The following is a 24,357-nucleotide window of genomic DNA, read 5'->3' as shown; positions in this document are numbered from 1 at the left end:
TCCCCAAACTGCAGGGCTGTCATGCTCAGCCTGGGGTCTGTCTCCAGCGCCAAGCGCTGGCTCGGCACACGGGAGGCACCTGTAAGAGCGCCGGCTGTGCATTCAGACCGGAGGTCCCACCCATCCCCTTGTGAGCCTCAGATGTGTGGGCTGGAAGTGGGAGAAGCCAGGGGCTGGGAGGGCTGTCAGTCCTAGGGGGTGGGGGGCAGTGAGGTACAGGACGCTCCTGGGGCCCCATGAACGGTTCCGCAGGCTCACACCTGTTCGTTCCCAGGTGTCCTGCCAGTCAGACCTGCTCCCTCCTGCCTGGCTTCCTCATTAACAGCCCCCAAATTAGGTTTCCTTATTAGGAAGAAAGGACCTTGGAAAATGGAGTCGTTTCAGGAAGCAGCTGGGGCGGCTATGGCTGACTGGGAAAGGAGTGATCCCAGATGTGGGGCTCATTCTTCTGAGAAAGGGGAGGCTCCGTCGTCGAGCCCCTAGAGACCACCTGCTGCAGAGGCGCCCGGAGGTCCTCTGAGGGCCGAGGCTGCCACGGGTTCTGGCCCCGCCCCTGCAGCCATTAGAACAGTTCCCCATTATATGCTTTATATTTTAGGGGTTCATTACAAGGGCTCTAGAGCTACGAAGTGTGGGAAACCCACTTATCTAGGCCAGCCACCTCATTTACCATATATGGACACTTGAGGCCCAGAGAGAGTGTCCGTGTTGCACCAGAAAGGAGCCAGTGGATCCTCCCTTCCCAGAACCACCAGAGCCTCTTGCCCTGCCTCCCCACCTCCATCTCCTGGGAGCTCCCTGTGCAGGGAGGAAAAAGGACTTTCTCAGGTTAGAATGTTTGCTCAGCTTCTCCGCTGCAAACAGAAGCCCCTGACGCAGAGTCTTCTGTCTCCCCGGGCCTCTTTCCCACGGGCTCTATCTGCCCCCGTCCTGCAGTTCTTATGCACCCTGCCCGCCCCCCTTGCACGGTCCACTACATGCACGCCACATTCCAGAGTCACTGAGCCATCCCAGGGCTGGGTCTTCTTCAGTGTTAGTCTCACTGTCCAAGCAGAAAAACCAAGGCCCCTAATTCTTTACGGCCTGTTGAGTATTTCAGTTCTGGAGACAGACACTGTACATCGGGGAGAAGGTTCTGGAAGGGCCACTTCAGCTCAGATGTTGACTACGGTGCCCTCCCTGGCAGGAGAGCCTTGGGGTGGATGCGAGTGAGCACAGGCAGTCTGTTTGGACTTTTGCATCAGTGAGGCTGCTGTCTGTGGGCTATGTTGACACAGTGGTGCAATGAGAATGCTCGCTCCCAGGTACGAGGGCTAAGGAAATGTTTCCTTCATGAGCAGTGAGGTGCCAAATTCTCACAACAGTTCCACGAAGTGTTATTACTGTTTCTGCTTTACAGATGAGGAGACTGAGGATGAGTAACAGCCTGAGGTCACAACGCTTGTTTGCGAGAGAGCTAGGATGCAGCGCCAGGCAGTCAGGCTGCAAAGCCTGGGCTCTCTCCACGAGAGGACTTCTTTTTCAGCCCACAAAGGGTTAAGGCCATAACTCCCAACATGCATGAAGAACCCTCAGGCTCTGGGTTGAGGGCAGAAAGGCAAAGGTCCTTCTGTTTGGCCAATACTGGCTAATCCTGTTGCTCTGGTTCCAAGAAAAAGAAAGAAACTAGCTACATTGAGCAAGAGAGGCCTGGTACTGGTTCTAAGGGCTCTCCTGCAGGCCTGGAAGTATCTGTCACCAAGTGCCCTGAGCCCAGTGTTCAGAAGGGTCATTGGTTCCAACAGTCTCCTTTTACCAAGACAGAGAGGGTAGGGCCTGGCTGAAGGTCACACAGCACAGGTGTGGCAGAGCAGGCTAAGCTGGCCCCTGTGATTCTAGAGTACCTGGTGCAGCCCCTGGCTTCCCCTGGCCCAGTCTAAGGACCCCCGGAAAGTCCGGTGAGGTGAGTCTGACTGACTGTTGTGGGGAGGGCAGGCTCAGCTGAGCAGCCTCCTGTCGTGTTTCAGAGAGGCCTTCTCCCACCCCAATGGGCGTAAAGACCCCTCAGTGAAGACCTCTCCCCAACAAAGGCCTGCGGTGAGCGGCCGCAGAGCTGCTGCCCTCTGCTGGCTGCCTGGGTCCAGCCAGCTCGGCTCGGCCCAGCCCTCGAGGTGCTCCTAAGGCTGACCGGTGGAGCCTGGCTGTCTGAGACCTAGACCCTGGGGTCCTATAGGTCAGGGAGTCCAGCCCCTCATGCCACAGAGAGGGAAACTGAAGTCCAGAGGCGAGAGAGGGGGCATATTCAAAGGCATGTGACAGTTTCGTTAGTCCCATAAAGGGATGTGTTGTCTTGAAGAACAGTGAGCCTCCTGGCCATGAAGCAGGACAGGCTGTCTGGGAAATGCTAAAGAAGGGGTTTCTGCTCCCAGCTGGTGGCTGGACTCTGACTTTCTATGAGGCAGTCAGGGGAACTGGCCTGTGCTCCAATCCTGCTCCATCCTATACTGTGCAACCTAAGGCAAGTTACTTAACCTCTCTGAGCCTCAGGTTCCTCTTCTGTAAAGGTACAAGGATGTCTCTCATTTCCAAGGTTGTGTGTGATGGGCTCTGCCAGTTCCATGTGTCCCAGTTCTGTCTCATGGCTATACCCTAAGCCCCTCAGGGCAGAGCCCTCATTTCCTACTTTGCTACCATTCTCAGTACTGGGGTGGACAGGTATTTGTGGCCACTGCTACTGCTGCTTTGGAGTCAGGCATGAGACAGAGTTCTGGATCTGACAATTATTCGTTGTTGTATCTCACCCAGGTGATTTAACCTCTCTGGGCCTCAGTTTCCTCATCTGTGGAATGGGTACAAAATCTCCTTCTTGCAAGGATGACAGCCAGGACCAGGCACACAGCTCAGTGAATGCTGTCTGTGACCATACACCCATGGCTTCAGCAGTGAACACTCTGAGGCTGTGGGGAATTCCTCCCTGGAGAGACGGGGAGGGCACTGCTGCTGTGCTAACTGGTTTCTGTCTCCCTTTCCCACCTCCTCTCGTACCCGTCTCCCCTCTCCTATGCTCTGGCCGCCTCAGCCTTCTTTCTGTTCCTCGAGCAGATCAAGCATGTTCCACCTCAGGGGAGGAAGGAAGAGCAAGTTCAGAGAGGCCTGACTTTGAGGCGGACCCCCAGAGAGGGGGCTCAGCCCTGCAGCTAAGGGAGGGGCCAGGGAAGAACCTGGTCCTGAAGAGTAAGTAGTGCCCGTGCTGATGCCCCTCGGGAGGGGCCGTGGGGCTCCTGCACTTCTGCATCCTGGCGTCAGAGGGCATGAAGGAGAGAGTGGGGCAGGGGGCTGCCAGCGTCCCAATGCTCTTCATCCCAGGGCCTGGCCCTGGTGTGGCAAAAATGTGTCCATTTACTGCCCAAGGCTAAGTGGTTTTTAATTTATATCCTCCAAGTAAGCCGGATCCAGAGGAATCTGTTTCCAGAGGTCACCCAGGGGATGACAGCAACCTGGAGGGCTCAGGCTGCCCCTGAACGGGAAGCGGTGCGAGTGCGTGCGTGCGTGCGTGCGTGTGTGCGTGCGTGCGTGCGTGTGTGCGTGTGCGTGTGTGTCGCTGTGGAGCGGGATGGGGGGTACTCGGCAGCCTCGCCCTACCTAGGCCCCTTGGGATCTCTCACCTGTCCTATCTCATCCCTCCCCATGGGGCAGGGCTGGGGCTGAGGATGCCCAGGGGGATAGGAGGACTGGAGCAAGCAGGGCCCTGGGGCTCCTGGGGGGGGTCAGTGGTACCAGCCTGGGACTGCAGCAAGCTGTTTGTAAAATAGCATTGATAAGCCTTTCCCTGACCCCTTGCAGTGTCTTCATAAGGATGTAAGGAGACAGTGCCGGGAAAATGCTGTGGGCACCAAGGTTGTCTTCTATGACCCCCTCCGCCCCCCAACCTTTCTTGCTGCTGGTTCTATTGTGCTCCAAGTGACAGTCAGACTCAGGTCTCTATGGCTGTGACCAGTGGGCCAAAGTCCCCTTTCTGGCTAAGCGGCAGGTCGGGGGTTCAGGTGGGGGTCAGAGCTGGCCATTCAACCAAGTGTATGCCTTAAACTGGGGTGCAGAGCTGGCACTGGGCTTTTGTCTACACAGTTTCCTGTGGTCTCATCCCCTGCCAATCAGATCCTACAGTTTTCCTTGGGCTCCCTCCTCCAGGAAGACCTCCAGAATCCCTCCATCCTACCCTCCAAGGATGTTCCCCTTCAGAGCTCACACAAATCACATCCCATCCCTCACCTGCTTAAGACCCTTCAAGGGCTCCCCATTGCCCTTCAAATCATCTCCAAACTCTTCTCACTTAGCTTGCAGGCTCTTTGTTAGTTGGTTTCTGCTTCCCCCTTTGACCTCATCTTGTACCCCTCTCCCTCTCCTGTGCTCCAGACATCTGAGACTTCTGTCTGTTCCTTGAACAGATCAAGCCTCGGGGCCTTTGCACTGGCAGTTCCCTCTGCCTGGAGCACCCTTCTCTCTCATCTTCCCCTGGCTGACTCCTTTTCGCTCTTCAGGTCTCAGCTGGAGGTCACGTCCACCAAGACTTTTCCTGACCACCACCCCGCCCCCTCTTCCAGGGCACTGGGTTCCATCCTTACATACTCCTTATGTGTTTAGCGTCTGCCTCCCCATTGGAAGGTAAGCTGTTTGAGAGAGGCCCATTGTGCTCACTGCACACCCCTCGGGGGGCCCCTGTGCAGGACCTGCCCACAGCAGGGACTTGGTGAATGTTTGTTGAATGAATAGATGAATGACAGGGCTGGGGCAGGGCCAGTTTCTAGTCATCTCCTGTCCACCTGCCCAGCCAGCCTGGCCAGGGCCATTGTTGGATTCAGCCTCAGGTCCCCACCTCCTAGGCAGGGGCAGGCTTGGGATGCGGTGCTGGGGGAGCGTGGCAGCCCCCCCTCCCCCTTCACTTACGGCTACCAGCAGCTGGGATGGGAGTAACATCTGTCTCTGCCCGCAGGGCTTAGCCTGACTCAGGATCCCCACAAAGAGGATTAAGGGAGCTGGGTGAGGGAGGGGGAGCTCAGGGGGCTGGAGAATAAGGAACGCTGGGCAGTGCAGGCTGCCGCCTGCTTTGGCCCTGTGGCCCTGAGGGAGCCAGATGGTGTCAGCTTCAGACAAATGGAGGAGCCCGGGGAGGGTCTTGGCTGCGTCCCTGCTTCGCATCCCTAATGGCCAGAAATATCCCCTCTAGAGGCAGACGGGTCTTGACTTGAATCCCAGGTCCACTTCTAAGTGGCTGTGTGAACTTGGGAAGTCAGTCACAACATCTCAGTTTCCTTCTCTATGAAATGGGGAAGAAGACAGGACCAGACTTCTCTGAGGACACAGTGAGAGGGCGTATCCAGCGGGCCAAGCTCAGTGTCAGGCACAGGAGAGGTGTTCTGTAGTGATGGCCTTTCACCTCTCTCTTGTCCTGGAGGTTTTCAGAAAACACGGTGCCCTTGAATTTTACTTATTGTTCCCGCCTAACCAGGCATAAGTCTTGGCCTCTCCTCTCCAAGCCTTGGGGTAGCTGGGCTCCCCAGCAATGTGTTTAGCCACATTCCCTTTAAAGCTGACTCAGGACCCTCTGAGCAGCTGTCCTCACTGGCCGCAGAGGTGCCTTCACCCTTATGGATATAGGCCACGTGGCTGGGGACAAGCATAAGCTTTGAGCTCCTTCCACGTGGCTGTCAGCCAGCAAGCTCCGAAGCTTGGCAAATGATACCGCTAGCTCTGGCCTGGCCTCTGCCCAGCTTGTATCCTAGACCTTTACCAAGCTGAGTTAATCTCAGTTCCCTGGGTTCTGTTGCACATCTGGGCCTTGGTGTGTGCCATTCCATGTGCCTAGAATGCTCTCACTATCCTCAGCTGCTTGTGCAGATGTATCAAACTCCTGCAGATGTAGAAGTGGCTCCTTTTCTCAGTTTTCTGCAACCTGCCCACCACCCAGGCCGATAACCCTTCCCTTCTCTATGCTGCCTCCATTTTGTACACAATTTTCTCAACCGTCTCTTTCCACATCTGTCTCCCCCCTAAAGAGGGAATCAGGCTTGGCAAGGTCTCACTCATCTTCAGTTTCCCAGGACTTAGCAGAGGGGATTGTACGTGATAAACGAGGGATCAATCAGTGTTCATCTGGATGGATGGATGGATGTAATAGGAGCTCAATAAACGCTTACATGAATGGATAGATGGCCGGCTGACTATAAAAAGAGCTCAAAAGATGTTTACCTAAGTGAATGAATGAATGACTGGATAAAAGGAGGGCTGAAAACCCTTCAAGGGTCTCTCTGCTTTACTTTTGATGGAACATTTACTCCCATCAGACTTGGAACTCTTCAAAGTAGGATCTGTGTCTTTCTCACCAATTGTCAAGAACCCATGTAATCCCGAGGACTCTGTCTCCCCATCAGACCAGGTTCCCTGCGGGTGTATGTGTGTCGGGTACACACAGAAGGGCCCTCCCCTCCAGCAGCAGCCTGGACAGGCACACTAGTCCCTAGCCATCCTCCCTGGGTGCAGGCACAGGCGGGGCGAGTACAGACTCACCGTCAAACAGCCCATCAGGCTCTGCTCAAAGGGCCGCTGGAAGGCTCGCGGGTCTCCGCACCAGTCCAGCAGCTCCGTGGCAGCATTGTGGAAGTTGGCAGGGTTCTGTAAGTGCTGTGGGAGAGGGAAAGGAGAGGCAGCATGAGGCTCCAGGAGTGAGGCCAGCACACGTTAGTGTGGGAGTCTGGGGCCGCAAAGACCCCAGGCATCCCTGGGGAGGAGACACACAGAAAGGGGCAGGCCAGGAGTAATGGGTTTTCTCAAACTCCTTCTCATCCACCTTCCCTCTGCATCTCCAACCCCAGCCCAGTTCCTGGTGGCATGGGGATTCGCGGCTCCATCGCAAAGATAGAAGAACCAGGGTTTAGAAAAGGGCACTAATATTAGATACTCAAATGTCTTCTGGATGCTGGCAGTGGGGTAGGAAACCCTGTGGGCTTCAGGAGGGTGGCATGTGGCTCCCATCCTTGGGGCTGCTGGCTCTCCCCGAGTCAGGACAGACTGGCCCTGGAGATTCCTTCTTGATGAGCACCCACCCCCACCCCTGCCCCAGTAACCACCACCACCATGCTGCCTGCTCTGGCTTCGGCAAGCCCTGCTATAGCCAGACAGTCAGAGCAGGGGCGTCAGAAAGAGGCCTCCGGGCCACACCCAGCCGGGAAGGTGCGCTCAAGCACACTGTGCCCAGGTCACTGTCACACCGTGGTCAGGTGTATGCGGCTTAGCCACCCCTGTTCCCCAAAGCCAGATTTCCTGGGCTCAGTCTGGCTCAGCTCGGGGGTGCAGGCCCCGCCCAGTTACGGGGTCTGAGTTAACGGAGAATGAATTCTGGTGCCAGGGCGTCTAGATCCTGCTTCAGAGCCAGGCCACGGGGCTGACAGGGGTGGAGGGTGGCTTCCACGGCTACCCCTTCCTTCCTTAACACTTAGCCGTGTCTTCCCAGGCCAGGCCGAACTAGGCACTGAGTCCAGGGTCATGAAGCAGGTTGGGGCTGAGCTGGGACTCCAGGGCTGGGTGCGACCGCCTGTGGGTCCTCCATCAGGACACCTAGAAGGTGTCCACAGGGGTTGGAGTGTAAGCCAGCTGCAAAGGGGATGGTGGTACCTTCTGGGATCTCTGTGTCCTCGGTGCTGGGAGAGACTGGGAACAGCAGCTGTCCCCAGGGCAGTGGCTCTCTCCCAACTTGCAGTGAGAGTCTGCCTCAGAGCCAAGGCAGGGAGGGGTCTTAGGAGCTGCCAGGTCTCAGAATTGGGAGGCGAGCTGAATGTGCTGGGGGAGCCCCTGTGGGGCTGGTGCCCTGGAGTCACACTGCCTTCATCCACAACTACCTACTGACCTAGGGCAACCCCTCCCCTCTCTGAGCCTCAGTCACCCCATCTGTAAAATGGGGATGGCAGATCACGGCTTGGTGGTGGGAATTTTTGTCTTGCTTAGGGTTTCATCACTGCTATTACGATGTGGTTTGTGAAAAGCAAGATTAAAAAGTGGATGGAGGAAAGTGAAATGAATTGGAGTATCCTCCCTCTGTGGGAGCAAAGGGAGAGGGAGAGATGAAAGAAAGAAAGAGGGCAAGCATGCAGCGACACAGCCTTCCGTTAGGGGGCCACGGTGAGGATTAACCACAATGAGGCTTATATGGCCCCTGGCGGAGCGCCTGGCGCGTGGGATGCTCCCACGTGGGGCTGCCCTTGGCCCCGGCTCTGTCTCCCAAAGGCTCCGCTGTGCACTCGGCAGCTCCCGCCCTAGCCCCACACACGGCTCTTTCTGCAAAGACAGAGCTCCCTGCGCGTGATCTTCCTGCAGAAGACAGGAGGACGTCCACGGCCAGAAGCAGACCCTTTGAGAGGGCAGCACGGGCCCTCGCCTCTGCCGCCTGTGCCCTCCCTAAAACCTGCCCCCTCCAAGGCCACGGGCGGCATCTGGTCTCCACGTGGAAAGCCATGCAAATTGGTTAATTCCCTGCCTAGCAGTCTCCCTCTGCTAACTGACTTATTCCGTTTATTTCCATGATGTCACACCCAATTAGCAGGGTCAGCAACCACCGCCTGGTGCTCTCAGAGTTGCCTGCCTACAGCACTCCCACCCTAGGCACACCTCTGTGGGGCTCTGGGCTCCCAGTCTCATGGGCCCAGTTTTGTTCTGGCCCCCAAGCACCCAGCCTCCCACATCGGTCCAGCCCACCGCTGAGCTTCTCCACTCTCGACCTAGCCAGTTCACGTGGCCTTCAGCTTGGGCTGTGGGTAGTGACTCATGGGTGCAACTCATTGGTAGAAAGGACGTCAGGCACCCCATTCAGTAGCTATTGCTCTGTGGCTCTGTGGCCTTGGCCAAACCTCCTGCCCTCTCTGTGCTTTTGTCATCTGTTTAGACTACAGGGTGGCTACGTGATGCAGTGAAACCAACAGGATAGACCTGGACCAAACCCCATCTCGGCCACTGAGTCACACAGCCTGGGTGTGTTCCTGAGCTCCAGATCTCTCATCTGCAAAAGGGGGTGGGGACAGCTTGCAGTGCTGCTGCAAAGTTTAGAACCAACATACGTCATGACATCCCCATTACAGAGTAGGTGTCAGGTAAAGACTGCTATTGCTTGATATGCTAGGACCTCTGTACAGTTTCTTGTTTCTCCTGCAAGCTCCTTGAGAGCAGAATTGGGGCCCCATTCACCTCCAGAACCCCCAAAACTGGCACGAGGCCAAGCCCATGCATTAATGGCTAGTGAGCAGCTAGCTGGCCAAAGGATGGTCCATCTGCAGAGCTGGCCAGCAATCCGGCAGCTTCAGAACGGGTCCCCAGTAGAGGGAGCAGGGCTGGGTGGGCTGAGCTTGGCTACCCTTTGCTGATATGGGGATGGGAGCACAGATTTGAATCACAGGCAGAGGCCTCCCTGGCTGTGGCTCTTACTGGATACTAATACCCCGTCCCTCCCCAGGAAGCCTGCCCATCTCTACAATTTCTCAGAAGATCCTTCTGGGCTATATCCACTGGCCACTGAGTCTGCTGGAGCAGGAGTTGGGGACACCAATGCCCAGATTAGGGACTGGCTACCAGACCAAGTGATGAATGCATTTTATCAGTCCATCTGTGAATCAAATCATCTATCCATCCATCTACCCATCCATCCATCCATCCCAAAATCAATCAATTCATCCATGCATCTATCTACTTGCCCACCAACCCATTCATCCATTTACTACTTTATCCATCACTCATCCATCCATTCATCTACCTACCTATCTTCCTATCCATCCAGAACTTATCCAACCACCCACTCATCCATTCATTCATCTATCCATCATCTATATCCACCTAGCATCCGCTCACCTAACTGCCTTTCCATTTGTCCATCCATCCACCCATCCATTCATTCCCTTAGCTATCGATCTGTCAGTCCACCCCTCTCTCATTCTTCCCCAACATATCTGGGCCCCACCCTGGCCTGGACTCTGCTGACTTACAGAGGAATACGGCACATCCCCTGCCCCTGAGGAACTCAGCCTGGTGGGAGACCTGATGTATACCTTGCAGGGCTTGTATCTTAAGGGAGAAAGAGCAGGATGGGTGAGGTAACTGGGTGCCCAGGAAGCACCAGGGCTCAGAAATGGGAAGTGCAGATACTCAAAAGGGCACCTGGGGTTTGGGGAGGTTGCTGTGCAGGAATTAGCTGATTTGCATGGCTTTGCACGTGTAGCCCAGATAAGCCCGTGGGGACAGGAGTAGGTCATGTTGTAGAGGGGGCACTGGTTCTCCCTGTACCTGAGGCTGAGAAAGGAGAAAGGCAGCTGAGACAGAGGCTGGAGGGAAGATGGATAGCCGGGTGCTCGGGGGCTGGCGCGTGCCAGTAGTGGCTAGAACCGGGGTGGGTGGACAGGGAAGGCTGCGCCGTGCAAGTCAGGCAGGACCGAGAGTCGGAGGCTGTGAGGCCCCCGATGGGAGCCACAGCTCCACCAGCCAGAGGTAGGCACAGCCAACACGCATCATCCTCAGGGCACGCAGACCTCTCTCTTCTAATTAGGATACGGGACATCTGAGAATCAACAGTCTTCAGCCAGCCGTGGTCGCCCTCTGGGGCAGCTGAGGAGCAGACATCAGTGCTGAGCTGTGTCTGCCTGGAAGTGTGGGAGGGGGCGTGGAGGACACAGGGAGCTCTGGATAGCCCAGGGTGGGGGGGCATCTGGACAGCCTGCTCACCCTCACAGGTGTGCCACTCTCTGGCCCAAATGCAGAGCTGTGTGTGTGTGTGTCTGTGTGTGTGTGTGCAGGGCAGGCCGGGGGAGGGCAGTGGAGGCGACCCCTGGCTTTTCAACAGCTCTGGGACCCAATGGCTGGGTGTGCATCACGACGTCCATTTACAGACGACGGGAGATGAAGCGGTGACTTAATCAAGGTCAGGAAACCAATGAGTGGTGGAAAGGGGGCTCAGGCTCGCTGACTGGTAAATCTGAGTCCTGTGAGGGCTGCTCCTGGGTGGGCTTCTGCCCCCGCTGGATCCCTGGGAGGCCCAGGGACTAAAGGGCACCCTGATTCCTGCAGGGAATCAGACGCAGAGAGAAAAGACAAGTTGTGAGCAGGTTTGAGGGGGAGCTGTTTGCCCAGCACACAGAGGGCTCTGGCATAAGGGCTTGACTGTATTATTGGGGGTGGAGCCATTGACAGCTGATCCCTCATGGGCGGAAGAAACTGGGTCAAAGGCAGAGCTGGGAGAGAGTCCCGCAGAGCCTAGAGGCGGAGGAGAAGGAGGGAAGGGCAGAGGAGGAGCCCATCGTCTGGTTTCTATTCTGTGACGGGGAACAGAGGTGTAATTGGCGTTTGGGAGAGCTGCTCTGTGGAGTTCAATCTGTAACAAGTCTGCTTCAATTTCCTCTCCTCAGACCCGGCCCAGGCTTCTGAGATTGCTCTGCGTGATCCTAATGGGACGGCACACATCCCTCATTCCTGCCGACTAGCCTCAGCTCCACTGGGCCCTGGTGTTCAGCGGGGAGGGGGCATGCTGGGTGGGGGTGGGACTGTGAGCTCTGCCCCTGCCTCCCCCCGGGGTCCTGAGGCCAGAGGGCTATGCTGGCTACCCAAGCTGCCAGCTAAGCCCGCCTAAGCCAGGGGCCTCACCACAGCTGTCCCCTCCCTGTCACTGCAACACTGAGGACAAGAGCCCCCGCCACAGTGAGCTGATCACCTGCCACGTGCCAGCCTGGGCTACGCGCTCCGCCCACAATGTCCTCAGAGCATCCTACGAGGTCGGCCTTATTGGACCCACTTCACGGGGGAAACTGAGGCTCAGAGAAACAGATGGACAGGCCTGAGATTATACCGTGGGTGGGTATGTGGAGGAGTGAGGATTTGGGCTCAGGTCGGTTTGATGGCAAAGCCTCTGCCCCTTCCTGGAGTAAAACAACACCGGAGCCTGTGCAGGGACACTGCTGCCCTGGGCTGCAGGGAAGCTGAGCCCCGAGGGTGGCCGCATCACTCCTGGTCACCACTGGGGGGCATCTGCCTGCCCAAGCGTAACCAGGCTTCTTAAAGTGGGGACCTCTGAGCCCACCGTGAGCAATCCGGACAGGGTACTGGCAGGCGAATCGCGTCTTAAGCTTGGTGTGAGCACAGGCAGGAGGGGGAACTTGTACCCTCTGGGACGAGGCCCTCCTGGCACCTGTGGGGCAGGACTGTGTGACTTCGGGTGACTCCCTTCCCTCTTCTGGGCGTTGGTTTCCTTTTCTATTTCTTCACAGAGAACCCCTGGAGCAGAGAAGTGGGGAGCTTGGGTCTGGGAAGGAGATTAGGCACTCCACCTTATCCTCAAAACAGCCCAGAGTGCACAGCAGAGCTCAGAAAGGGCACGACACTGGCCCAAAGTCATACAGCTGGGAAGGGAAGGGAAGGGACAGGAGAGAGCCGGCCTTTGAACCCAGGTGAGTGATTCCAGTGTGAGGCTGGTCCGTGCCAGCCACGTTCTCACGAGGTGGGCGGTTGGGGAGACTTAGGCGGTCGGCCTTGCCCACTGTCACCTCCACCCAGCACCTTGGGTGCTCAGCTATACAGCGTAGAGCATCCCCACTGCTCTGCCCGCCTCGCCTGCCCTGCCCTCGCCAGCGGGCCTGGCTACCAGAGGCGGAGGAGCGAGCCCGGGCCACACACCCACCTGCTTGATGCACTGCAGTCGGTCATTGGTCTGTTGGATGTGCCTGTCCATAGAATTCATTCTGGCCGTTTCACTGGGTTCTACCCGAGAGCCATGAACGTTGTCCAGCCTGTGAAGACAGAGGAGAGTGGGTGTCACTGGGGTTGTGCCAGGCCCGCCAGCCTCATCGCCACCCTCCTGCCCTGACACAGGTGTGCTGGCCTCAGTGGCTCCCAGCGGGTTCCAGGGCCCTTTGTGAGCTGTGGTGGCCTCTGCCCCAGGCAGCCCTGCGCTGGAAGGAGGAACTGCGGCCACGGCCAGCCAGCGCTTCTCCACACTCAGCCCTGGGGGAACCCCATCTGGGCTGAGGGCAGGAGGTGCTCCTGGGTGTTCTCTGCGGGTGGCTCATGTGGGCACTGGGCAGGCGTGTCCACCACGCATTTCTACACACACGTGCGTGTTGGGCGGCGGTGGTAGGGACGACGGCTCCATCCGCAGGTTCCCGGCACAGGGCTTACCCACTCGATGTGGCTGTGTGTGTGTGTGTGTGTGTGTGTGTGTGTGTGCGCGTGTGTGTACACAGGGATCTTTCCACATGACGACCTTGACTGCACGTGTGGTCTAAGTGCAGCAGCCCCGTCACAGGTGCCCTCCCCGAATCCCCCACGCCTTCGAGTTTGCAAACCACAATTCCATGTTTCCCCTTTGCCCTCCCGGGAAAGAAGGAGGGCAGCCCTCAGCATCGCCCCCCTTTTCCAGATAAGGAGACCGAGGCTCAGAGAGAGGAAGGGAGTTCCCCGGGGTGGCACAGGGAGCCTGTGTCAGAGCTCGAACGGGGCCCCGGGGCTCTGCCTGCCAGTTCACGGCCGAGTGGTTGGGGGACACAGCTGTCGCACTCAGGAGGCTCACTCTTCCTGACTGGCGCTGGGCCTGGGGCACATGAGCACGCATGTGGGGAGGCCCCTGGAGCCCCCAGGCCTCTCCAGGGAGGCCGCGACTGCAAAGGCAGAGACGCAGATAACGATGGAGGAGGAGAGGCAGCGAGACAGAGAGAGAAGAGAGAGGTTTCCCTTCTGGTCCCCCCACTGCTCACGGGTCCAGGTCCTCGGGCCAAAGCGTAAGTCTGCTCGTCACTGGCTGTTTGCCCTCCGAGAAGCCAGGCTGTAGACACGTGGGTCAGACACAGGGTGCTCAACAGAGGCCCCCAGCACCTGGCCTTCTCTGCTATTCCGAAACGCTGCCCCCTGAAGGCCCCTCATCTCTGTCCACGTCACCAGGTCCCATCTACCGAGTACGTTCTGTAATGCTGGGCCCTTGCACTCTCTTCTTGACTCCTCACGCCTGCTCTGTAAGACTAGAAGCATCTCCATTTTACAGATGAGGAGACTGAGGTCTGAAATCTGCCAAGTCCCATGGCTAGTGGAAGCTTGGACTGTGTCTGTCTGCCTGTCTGCTCCCATGCCCTGGCTCTCTGCCCCCAGCATGGGCACCCTGGTTGGGGAAACTGACACCATGCCTGGCCGCAGCCTTGCGAAGAATGCCCCGTTCCTCTTCCAAGGAGCTCTTCCCTACGCAGCTCCTTTAAAGCACGTCTTATCGTTCCATTTGTGCTTGAAGAGGCAACTCATTTGCGTGGTTCAAAAATCCCGGGTGTCCAGTGAAGTGCTGGGCTTGTTCAGCCCCCAGGGGCCTTTCCGGAGAGAGCCAGTGTCATCTGTCTCCTTCTGAGGGACTCATCTTAGAGAAGCAAATATCTATGTGTACTATCCCCTGCCACTCCTTAAAAAAAAACCCAAAAAACGATAGCATTCTTTTTTTTTGCGGTACGCTGGCCTCTCACTGCTGTGGCCTCTCCCGTTGCGGAGCACAGGCCCCGGACACACAGACTCAGCGGCCACGGCTCACAGGTCCAGCTGCTCCACGGCATGTGGGATCTTCCTGGACCGGGGCACGAACCCGCGTCCCCTGCATCGGCAGGCGGACTCCCAACCCCTGCACCACCAGGGAAGCCCAAGCGATAGCATTCTGTACACACTATCTGGACCTTGCTTTTTTCCTCTTAATAATATCTCAAAGTTTATTCCACATCAAGACATAAAGAGCCTTTTCATTTCTTAGTGGCTGCACAGTATTCCCAGGCACCCATGAATCATTTATCCAACTGCCATCTGAATGTCCACCTGTGCCAGGTGCTGTCCTAAGGCCCGAGGTCCTAGAAAAGGCCCTTCTGCTCCAGGGGCTCACTCCTGCCCAAGTGACGAGGCCTGAGCTGTCCCCAGATTTTATTATTGCAAACAGTGCTGAAGGATCGCCTTTTGTATCAGCCACGTCATTATGTGTGAATTAACCTAGAGAACACACTCTTGGAAGTGGAGTTTCTGGGTCATTTAGGCATTTGTACTTTGATAAATGCTTGTTGGATTCACCTTATCTTGGAGCTTTCCAGCAAAAAGGTAAAAATGGGAGTAGCATCCCCACATTGATTTCTCCTACCCTCACCCCACCAGCATCCCTGCATTCACACCACTATCACACATTTACGTACCCAGATATCCAACTTCTCCGTTACTTATCCATTGAAATGCCCGTCTGTCCATCCATCCACCCACCCACCCAAACATCTTCAGCCTCCCCTTGCCCATCCATGCATGCTTCCAACTCACCTAGTAAACACTTACTAATATCTATACTGTGCTAGCTCTACGGGGCATGAGGGATGGAAACGAAATCAGTTTCTTGGGTCCGTGGAACTCTTGGTGTAACCCCCTATCCACTCCATGTCACCTATTAGGTGACTGTTGAATTCCTCTTATAAGTTAGGTGCTGGTCCAGGCACTAGGCAAAGACACTGGTACTATATCCCCACTATACAGATGAGGAAACTGAAGCTCAGGAGTTATAGTAGCAGCTCCAGAATCCTGGCTTTCCCACTACAACCAAAACTTTCGTACAGGTACTGGGGATGGGCCAGGGAGGGTGGAGGGTAGCACCGTCTTGTAGGTGTGTGCATCAGCGGGGAGAGTGGTGACAGGGTTACTCTCCTTGCTACACCTGTAGGTCCCCCAAGCAGGGGCTGGGTTTCTCCTGCTGAGTTTACCTGCAAGGAATCTCAGCCAATGTCCTTGGTCCCTGGAGTCCCTGGACTCCAGGGACCAGGGACAAACCCTGGTGAGGGAAGCAGGGACGTGGGTGGGGCCCAGAGCAGGACTGAGCCAATGCCACCTTCGGTGAGGCCACTTCAGTTCCTGGTGCCAGATGCCATCTGAGTGGAAGAGACCCTGCTGGTCTCCCAGGCACCTGGGTCTTTCCAGCGCCACCCAGGACATGAGTGAACACTGGATGCCAGGGTCCCAGTGAGAGAGCGCCATTTCCACAGTCAGTGGGGCAGGGACGCCAAACCAAAGGGACCCATGAAACAAAGCCCTGGGGACTTCCCTGGTGGCGCAGCGGTTAAGAATCCACCTGCCAATGCAGGGGACACGGGTTCGGTCTCTGGTCCGGGAAGATCCCACATGCCGCGGAGCAATGAAGCCTGTGCACCACAACTACTGAGCCTGTGCTCTAGAGCCTGCGAGCCACAACTACTGAGCCTGTGTGCCACAACTACTGAGGCCCGCACGCCTAGAGCCTGTGCTCCGCAACAAGAGAAGCCACTGCAACGAGAAGCCTGCACACCGCAACGAAGAGTAGCCCCCGCTTGATGCAACTAGAGAAAGCCCACGTGCAGCAACGAAGACCCAACGCAGCCAAAAAAAAAAAACCAGAAAAAAACAAAGGCCTGCGCCAAGTCAGGAGGAGCCTGAAGGAAAACACAAAGAAACCCCAGGCCTGTGCAGGCTTCAATCCCCTGGCTGCAGGCTGCAGCCAACCAGGACAAAGGGCCTGTGGTGGCCCAAGAGGCCAGCAGGGGGTGCTGTTGATGAAGCTAACTGCCCAGGGGGCTAGAAACCTGCACTGTGGAAATCTGGTGAGGGATTAGGTGGCCACACAACACTCTGTCTCTAAGTAGGAACTTTTGGGGGACTTCCCTGGTGGTCCAGTGGGTAAGACTCCGCACTCCCAATGCAGGGGGCCCAGGTTCGATCCCTGGTTGGGGAACTAGATCCCACATGCACACTGCAAGTAAGAGTTTGCACACCGCAACTAAGAGTCTGCATGCCGCAATGAAGATCCAGTGTGCTGCAACTAAGACCCGACTCGGCCAAAAAAAAAAAAAGAGAAAGAAAGAAAAGTAGGAACTTTTCCAAGGATGGGCACGGCCTTTTGTCTCTAGTGTCAGAGACCTAGTGGGGCCTTGATAAATGCTTGTAGAATGACTGACAGATCATTCCTGGGGCCTGGGGCTGCTCAGCCCACCCAGGGAAGCCCCAAGCAGGCACCAGGAGTCCAGACTCACCCAAACAGCCACCTGGGGGCCCAGAGGTTGTCCTTCCCTGTTGAGCCGTGGCAGAGGGCCACAGGTTTCCCCCGAGGAAGCAAACAGTAAAGGGGAGATAGACTGTTGGGTTTGTCTCCACTCTGGCTCGGGGCAATCTTTTCTAGAGGCCAGTGGCTGGACTGAGTTGGCTTCTGGATTCAAAGATGCTCAGAATATCATTGGCCAAAGGTGTTTTGAGGTCTCCCACCACCCCGAGTTCAGCTGGTTTTATTCTGGGGAGTCTGAGGCGCACAGGTGCTGTTTCCCGGGTCACACAGCATGTCTGGGCTGGATCTAGACACCAGGGGGCTTTTCTCCCAGGCTGGGGCTCCATGTTGTAGGAACCAAGAAATGAATGGCTAGGCCTGGGACACCTGTGAGACCCAGAGCATTGACAGGAGAGACATCACAGGGACAGCTGTGTGTCGTGTAGGTCTTAATCTATTAAAAGAACAAAATGTCTGGCTAATTAAGGAGATACTCACAAGTGAGGTGACATTTTTAAACCACCAAGATCATTGGGAAATTGGGGTTATTAACACCAGGAATGGATGGGGCTGGAGGCTCCACCCCTGCAGAAAAAGAGTCAAGGCCTAGAAGGCTAAAGATTATGGACATGGAGAGGGGAGGAGGGCTGAAGGAAGCATGAGAGAGCTAATAGCTCACTGAGGGGCAGTCCATTAGTTCTGCACCTGCTGTGTTTAGGCACCAGGCCAGGCCCTGTGCACTGATAATTCACTCAATCCTAAAAGGCTCAGAGAGGTGAAGTGACTTGCCCAGGGTCACACAGCCAGGACAGTGTTGGGCTGAGATTCAAACCCTCTGCCTTTCTAACCATTAATGTGTTGTTCTTCCAACTCCTCCAAGACGGTCAGGGCCTCCTGGAAGTCCCCATCCAAGTCTGTGCCTCAGCCCAAAGAGATGTTCCCCTGGTTCCACCCAACCTGTCCAAACCCATCCACTTGCTTCTAAGGCCATCCTGGTGCCACTGGGCTCCCTGCCTGCTGGCCAGTGCCGGGAAGTGGCGAGCGCTCAGCGGCCAGCAGAGGTCGCTCTCCGCCGCAGGAGCGTTGCTGGGCTTGGCTGCAGTCTCTCTCCTCCCAGCCTGGACTCCTCTAAGCTAAGAGTCGAGTTGCTACAAATCCTCCGTGGCGGTTGCAACTCCAGTGCCCACCAAGGCCAGGCTCCCTCCCAACTGGAGATCACTGTTGGCCCGGCCCTGGGTGTACCCAGCGCCTCGGCCCTTCTTCTTACCATCTGCCTACCTCCCAGTGGGGAGTGAGCTCAGGCGGTCAACCGCCTGTGGCCCCTGGCCCTCTCTCCTGGTCTGAGCAGCCACCAGCCTGCAGGAGATACACAGCTAGTCAGCTTGGGGGCCTGGAGGCAGCCCAGCTCTGCCACCCTCCTCCGGGCCTCAGTTTTCCCATCTGTAAAACGAAGGCTAGCAGGCTGCTGGCAGCCCTTCAAACTCAACATCTTAGGATTTTGGTGTCAGGAGCTCCAGCTGTTTGGAAAATGCCATCTCAACCAGTGCAGGATACTTGACTTTAGAACTGCGAAGGCTGTCTCAGGGCAGGCCTGCAGGGAGCCTGAAGGCCCAGGAAACTCTGGTAGAACCGTTGTTCCAGGGTCACCTAAGACCGCAGACGCTGCCCCTCTCTCTGCTCTACACTTTCCCTGCAGCTTACGCTCGGCTTGGCCTAACTGCACGTAGGCAGGTTTTCTGATGGTGACATGTGGGTTGGCCGGTCTTCTCAGCTCCCAGGGGAGCTCTTGAAAGGGACAAGCTTCCATTCTGCACGACTCACCACTAGCGGGGCATGGGCAAGTTCAGCCTCAGAGGAGCCTAGAACAGAAGACACGCTCAGGAAAAGCTAGCTGCTCTCAGGCACGTAGGGCTGCTCAGAGAGTAGACTGCTGAGAGTCGAAAGGGAGCCTGGGAACCACCGGGTCCTGGGTCCTCGTGCAGCAGGATGGACACGGGGAGACAAGGGCAAGCGGGACTGGAACTCATCTGTCAGGGTCTAAGGAGGGCCCTGGGTCATCTCCAGGCTCCCTGGAAGCATCTCTCCTGTTCTGAAGCGCTGGGGGAGGCACATGGCCCTCAGCAGGCTCCTGCCTAGAAACGGGGAGCAGGGTGCTCTCAGCTGCCCCATGGAAAGTGGGGTCCTGGAGCCCTGGAAGCAGCTCCCTGGGGCTGACATCAGCAGTACTAACATCAGTGTGTTTTATTTTTCCCTTTTGAGGCCAGACAAGTTAACTGGCACACTTAACACACAAGCACCCGGGGAGAGGCATTTGCATGTGTGCGCACACCCACATAATTGTGTACCCCCTTTGCACACTTACGCATAGGTATACGCACACACTTGAGGGCTGGCCCAGACGTACAGAGCACACACAACTCCTGACAGCTTGCACAGGCAAGTGGCAGGTCCCCAGGGGAGCTGTGTGAGCAGTGGTGTGCAGAAACAATTCAATCACCATGCACATCTGCAGCTCAGATTCCCCCGGGGCGAGCAGTGCCGTCAACGGTGGTGGGGGGACTATACCTACGGTCTGCAGAGAAGAGGCTGCATTCCAAGACATTGCCAGGGCCAAGGAACTTGGGACATGCCTGCTCGTCAGCCTGGTGGCAGAGCCTGGGGTTCCAGGGGACCCATCCCGACCAGCCCCTTTCTAGTTCTCAGACTCCAACAGGGGCAGATGTCGTGGATTCAACAGTGACCTGAGTGTGAGTGTCACTCTAGGTCCTCCTCTGCCTGGCCCCCACCTCCCACTACTCCCCGCTGATCCTGTGTCCTCCACGTGGGGCTGCTCCCTGCCTCCTGGACTGTGCTCTGAAGATCACACCTCTACGTCTTTGCCTCAGCCCAGAATGCCTGGCTCCCTTCATACATTAAGGCCTGGTTCAACGGTCACCCGCTTGGTTGGTTTCCCCCAGCAGAGCCACTCACTTCTACTTCTATGTCCTCAGTGCCCCTGTCACGTACCCCCAACTTGGTGGTACTAGACCAGTGGAGTGTCTTTGCATCCAGCTCCCCCGTCAGCTGGGATGTCTTCCAGTTGTGGATTCCCAGAACCTAGCCTAGGGCCTGGTACCCAGCAGGTGCTCAGCAATGTTTATTAGACGGATGGATGGATGGCCATCATTGGGCCCAGAGTGGCAAGAGCTGAAAACCCAATGACTCAGCCCTAATCAGAGGATCTCAGGATGGAGAGAGACTCTGATAACTCGGTCTGGGGTTTCCAAAGAGTGATGCATGTACCACTGGTGGAACAAAGACGATTTTAGGTGGTCCATGGGCAAAACTTGTACATTTTCATAGTGAAGTATCTGGACTACAGCAATTATCACTGGTGAGTTCGTGGATATTATTACTTAGGACAGGGTTAAATAAGGGAGGGATGGCAAACCTAAAAGGATTAAAGAACCATTTTAAACACAGTATAAATGGTATGAAAGTGACGGAAGTTAAGCAAGCACTGATGGAGTTTGATGCCTTCCTCCTCTTAAAAGTAAAGGAGCTCAGAGAGGTGTAGCAGCTCTGCAGCCTGCACCAGAAACACTGCCTGGAGGCAGAGGAAGAGGGTGGTGGTGAAGCAAAGACAGTCAGAGTGACTTTGTGTCCTATCCCAGGGAAGTCAGGGAGGTGGGGCAGAGGGACAGACATGAGTGGGGAGAGGGAGGAAAGAGGCAACTCCAGGCAGCTGACCGGGACCAGCTGCTTCCCATTCTTGGCCAGGCAGCTGGAGCAGGCCCTTGGGCCACCTTGGCCTTGCATGGGGTGAGGCCCCTGGGTAGGGGGTGGGCCCTGAGAGCCAGATCTTCTCGGCTGGGAGACTGTGGGAGGGCACTTTATTTCCCTAAGCCTTCATCTGTCAAACAGAAAGGTGCATCGCCTCCCGGCCCACTGCGCTGAGTAAGTGAAGTCACTCAGGGCACAGTGTTCTGAAAAGGGAAATCCTGATTTGGACAACAGCTCTTCCAAATCCAGGTCCCGCTTCTCAACTCCGGGAGTGCCCCATGACAAGACTCGACCAGGCTCCACACCTCCTGGCACTTGAGGTTCCTGGAAGGGTGGCCCTACTTCTCTCCATGACCCCATCTCCCAGCTCTCGCTCTCCTCTACAGGAACCCCTACTGTCAATGGTCGTTGACGGGACAACACAATGTACCCTGGGTGCATCAGAGAGGGCGCTTCCTGAGGGCAGCCTTGTACACCTGACAACCTTTTCTGGGACACAAGAGTTAATCCAGAGGAGAGGACGGCTGATTTGGGAGAACACGTGTTGATGCTATGCTGACAAAGGTGCCAACCCAGGGTCCCGACCCACCCCACGCTGTGCTGGGAATCCCAGCTGTACTTGGGGTGTGCCTCATCCCCCTGGGGCATGGGACACCTTAGCAGGCCCAGGCCATGCCCTTGAGGCCAAACCCTCCTGCCACCCTCTGGCCACACTCCAAGTCCGTGACCTCAGGGTGAACTTTCACTGCCAGCTTCTCTCCCCAAAAGGTGAAGGAGGGCCAGCTTCAGCCCTGGATAAGGCTGCTGGGTTTTCTCTCATTCCCAAGGCTATGCCACCTCTGAATTTTGTTTCCTCAGAATGAAAAGAGAAACTGAACAAGTACTGAACCTATAGGTGCCGGACAAAAGGCTCAGATGCCATGAAGTGGGAAAGGGGGAGGCTGGAAACAGCTCCTTAAGGGCACTCAGAGATCACAGGGTGGGATGAAGCTGGAGATAGAGCCAGGGTCCCCTGACTGCCATCTGGTGTCCTCTAGAAGGCTGTCAATACCCTGCAGATATTCCTACAGCTCCAGCTCTAGGACAAAGAGGAGTTCTCCACTGTGTCTTCATTACCCCAGCCCCTCAAGCCTCCAAATCCTTCACCTGGCATTCTCCAGGAGCTCCAGACAGGGGCAGGGGCAACGGCATGTCCAAGGGAGAGTCAGGTATAACTAGAGGAGCCCTTAAGAAGCACACAGGGCTGTGGTGTACGGGACGCTACTCCTACCTCCTGCACCCATGACAGGCATGGCTAATCAGTCCGTACTCTTCCCACTGGGTCCAGACATGCCCCAGCCAATCCTCCACACACCCTTCTGCCCACCCTTCTTAACCACCTGGTACCGACACATGAGAAGAAAACCTCTGGGCAGCTCCTTTTTTTTTTTTTTTTTTTTTTTTTTGCCGCACCAGGAGGCATGTGGGATCTTAGTTCCTCGACCAGGGATCCAACCCGAACCCCCTGCACTGGAAGCACGGAGCCTTAACCACTGGACTGCCAGGGAAGTCCTGGGCAGCTCCATTTTTAAAAGGAGTGACCGGAGGCCTAGAGGAGAACTTAGCCTGGCATCACCAGCCAGTCGAGGCATGAGCAGAGACCTGCATGCGGATTTCCCAATTCGTGACCTAGTCCTCTCTTCCCTAAACTGGGAGTCAGAGCCAGGCTCTTCTTGAGCTGACAGCCCACGTATGGACCACTCAGGCAAGCCAGCCACATTTCAAGCAACCTTCCATCAACCACGGCCTCACAGCAGCTTGGGGACACTATTATCCTATTTTGCAGAGGAGAAGATTAAGGCTCAGAGCGGGTGGGTGATTACTACCCAGTCACACAGGGATGACACAGGCTGGCCCAGGACAGTAGCTGTTTCTCCTGAGCCTGGCCTTTTATTTTTATGTGTATACCTTTTCTTTTAGTTAGTTCCTATGAACTGTCAGATCTTTAAAAAGATTTATTTGCACTGAAAGTGGTAGATGATAAAAGCAAGCAGGCCGCATGGCTTAGATCTAGAATGGACCTGGGGATCTGCTCAGGTCCATCTTTTACAGATGGGGAAACTGAGGCCCAGGGCAGGGGCAGTGGTGGAGGTGGAGCAGAGCCTTGAGCCTCTGTTCTGGGTCAGAAGTGGGGCCAGGGCCACACCCGGGCCCCGGGAGCCCTGGCTGCCCTGAACTTCTCGGCTCTCTCTGCCCACCCATGTCCAGGCACCTCCTGCAGGTGCCGGCTAAGGGCAGGCCTGTGGGCCCAGACCGCTCAAATAGGGGCCTGCCCCGGGGAGCTCTCAGGGGTCTCGAGGTGGGGGGGTGGGGAAGGACAGGGTGACTATGACAGCCTATGCCAAGCCTGGTGGGAGCAAGGGCTCTGCTCCCCCTGGGGAGCATCTGTGGTTTTTTCTGCAGAAGCCCTGTGGCGTCCCCGTGGCTCCGTGTGGATTCCTGGCGTCCCAGCTGGGCTGCAGCTGGGACACTGACCCCGTAAGTCCTGCCTCTTTCTAGAAGGCCTGTGGTGCAGGGGGTGAGTCAGCTGGGATCTGGTGCCCGTCACCCTGGCTGCCATCAAATCTGCATGCGGGGAATCTCTGGGTATGAGGCTACTCAGGGACTAAACCACACCTGACCCAGGTTGGGAGTGGGAGCCTCATCCCTGGAACCCTCCAGGGACAAGCTGGGCACCCCACAGGCAGCCTGAAAACATGCTTCCTGAATGTCTGCTGAGAGACAAAAATTCACACTAGGTGCTCCAAAATCGTGTGCTGACTTGACACTCTCACTGTGCAAGGCACTCTACAGTTTACAAAGCACCGATGTCATCACCTCATTTGACCCTTGTTATCACCTCATTTACACGGGCAGTATAGCTTAGCGGTGAAGGTCACCAGGCTGCCTGGGTTCAAATCCTGACTCTCACTTGCCAGCTTCTGTGACCTGGAGCAAAATGCTGTTCTCCGAGTACCTCAGGCTCCCCATCTGTAAAACGGGGGCGATAATAACTAATAACTGTGCCTACTTCGTAGGCTGCTGTGTTCATTAAATGAGTTAGTGAATAGAAAGCACTTAGCACAGCCCCAAGCACGTGAGCCCTGGCTCTACACAGGACCCAGGTGGGCCTTATCGTCTCCATCGCAGGCAGGAGGAAACCGGGGGTCAGAGAGGAGCCGGTACTTGCTGGGGGGCGGGGGGAGTTAAAAGCCAACCACTCTAGACACTAAAGACCTTCAACTTTTTTTAGAAACCTAGTTTTAAAACTTATTTTTCAACCTTGCAACAACATCTTAGGCAGAGGCTCAGCTCATACAACAATTAGAGGGGCCGGGCTCTGGATGGAGGGGAGGGGGCGAGGCTGCCCCCTCCACTAGCCCTCACACCGGGGCCTCTGGGAGCCACCCTGCGCCTCAGTGCCGGGTGCCTCGGAGCACGTGGGTGGCTGAGGCAGGGGCCCCGTGCCCACCAGCCAGAAGGCCACGTTGAGGAGCTGGAGGGATCTGTCCTTG

At 56.3% G+C, this 24,357-nt stretch overlaps 1 protein-coding gene across 5 annotated transcripts in view; it reads right to left on the bottom strand.

Moving 5' to 3' along the window:
* The window catches only part of ZMIZ1 (zinc finger MIZ-type containing 1), a 239,751-nt gene that overhangs the window by 103,206 nt on the left and 112,188 nt on the right, over positions 1 to 24,357 (bottom strand). For all 5 annotated transcript variants that reach the window (XM_060126963.1, XM_060126958.1, XM_060126962.1 and 2 more), the window contains exons 5-6: positions 12,680 to 12,788; positions 6,544 to 6,657 (exon numbers count right to left, since the gene is read on the bottom strand). In XM_060126963.1, coding sequence (XP_059982946.1) covers positions 6,544 to 6,657; positions 12,680 to 12,739 — 174 coding nt within the window. In that variant the 5' untranslated portion in view covers positions 12,740 to 12,788. The remainder of the gene's footprint in view (positions 1 to 6,543; positions 6,658 to 12,679; positions 12,789 to 24,357) is intronic.

Source organism: Lagenorhynchus albirostris, chromosome 16 (genome assembly GCF_949774975.1).
Source record: "Lagenorhynchus albirostris chromosome 16, mLagAlb1.1, whole genome shotgun sequence".
In the NCBI taxonomy this organism is placed as follows: Eukaryota; Metazoa; Chordata; class Mammalia; order Artiodactyla; family Delphinidae; genus Lagenorhynchus; species Lagenorhynchus albirostris.
The sequence above is the reverse complement of the archived record's forward strand: the minus strand, read 5'-3'. Positions and strand labels throughout refer to the sequence as shown.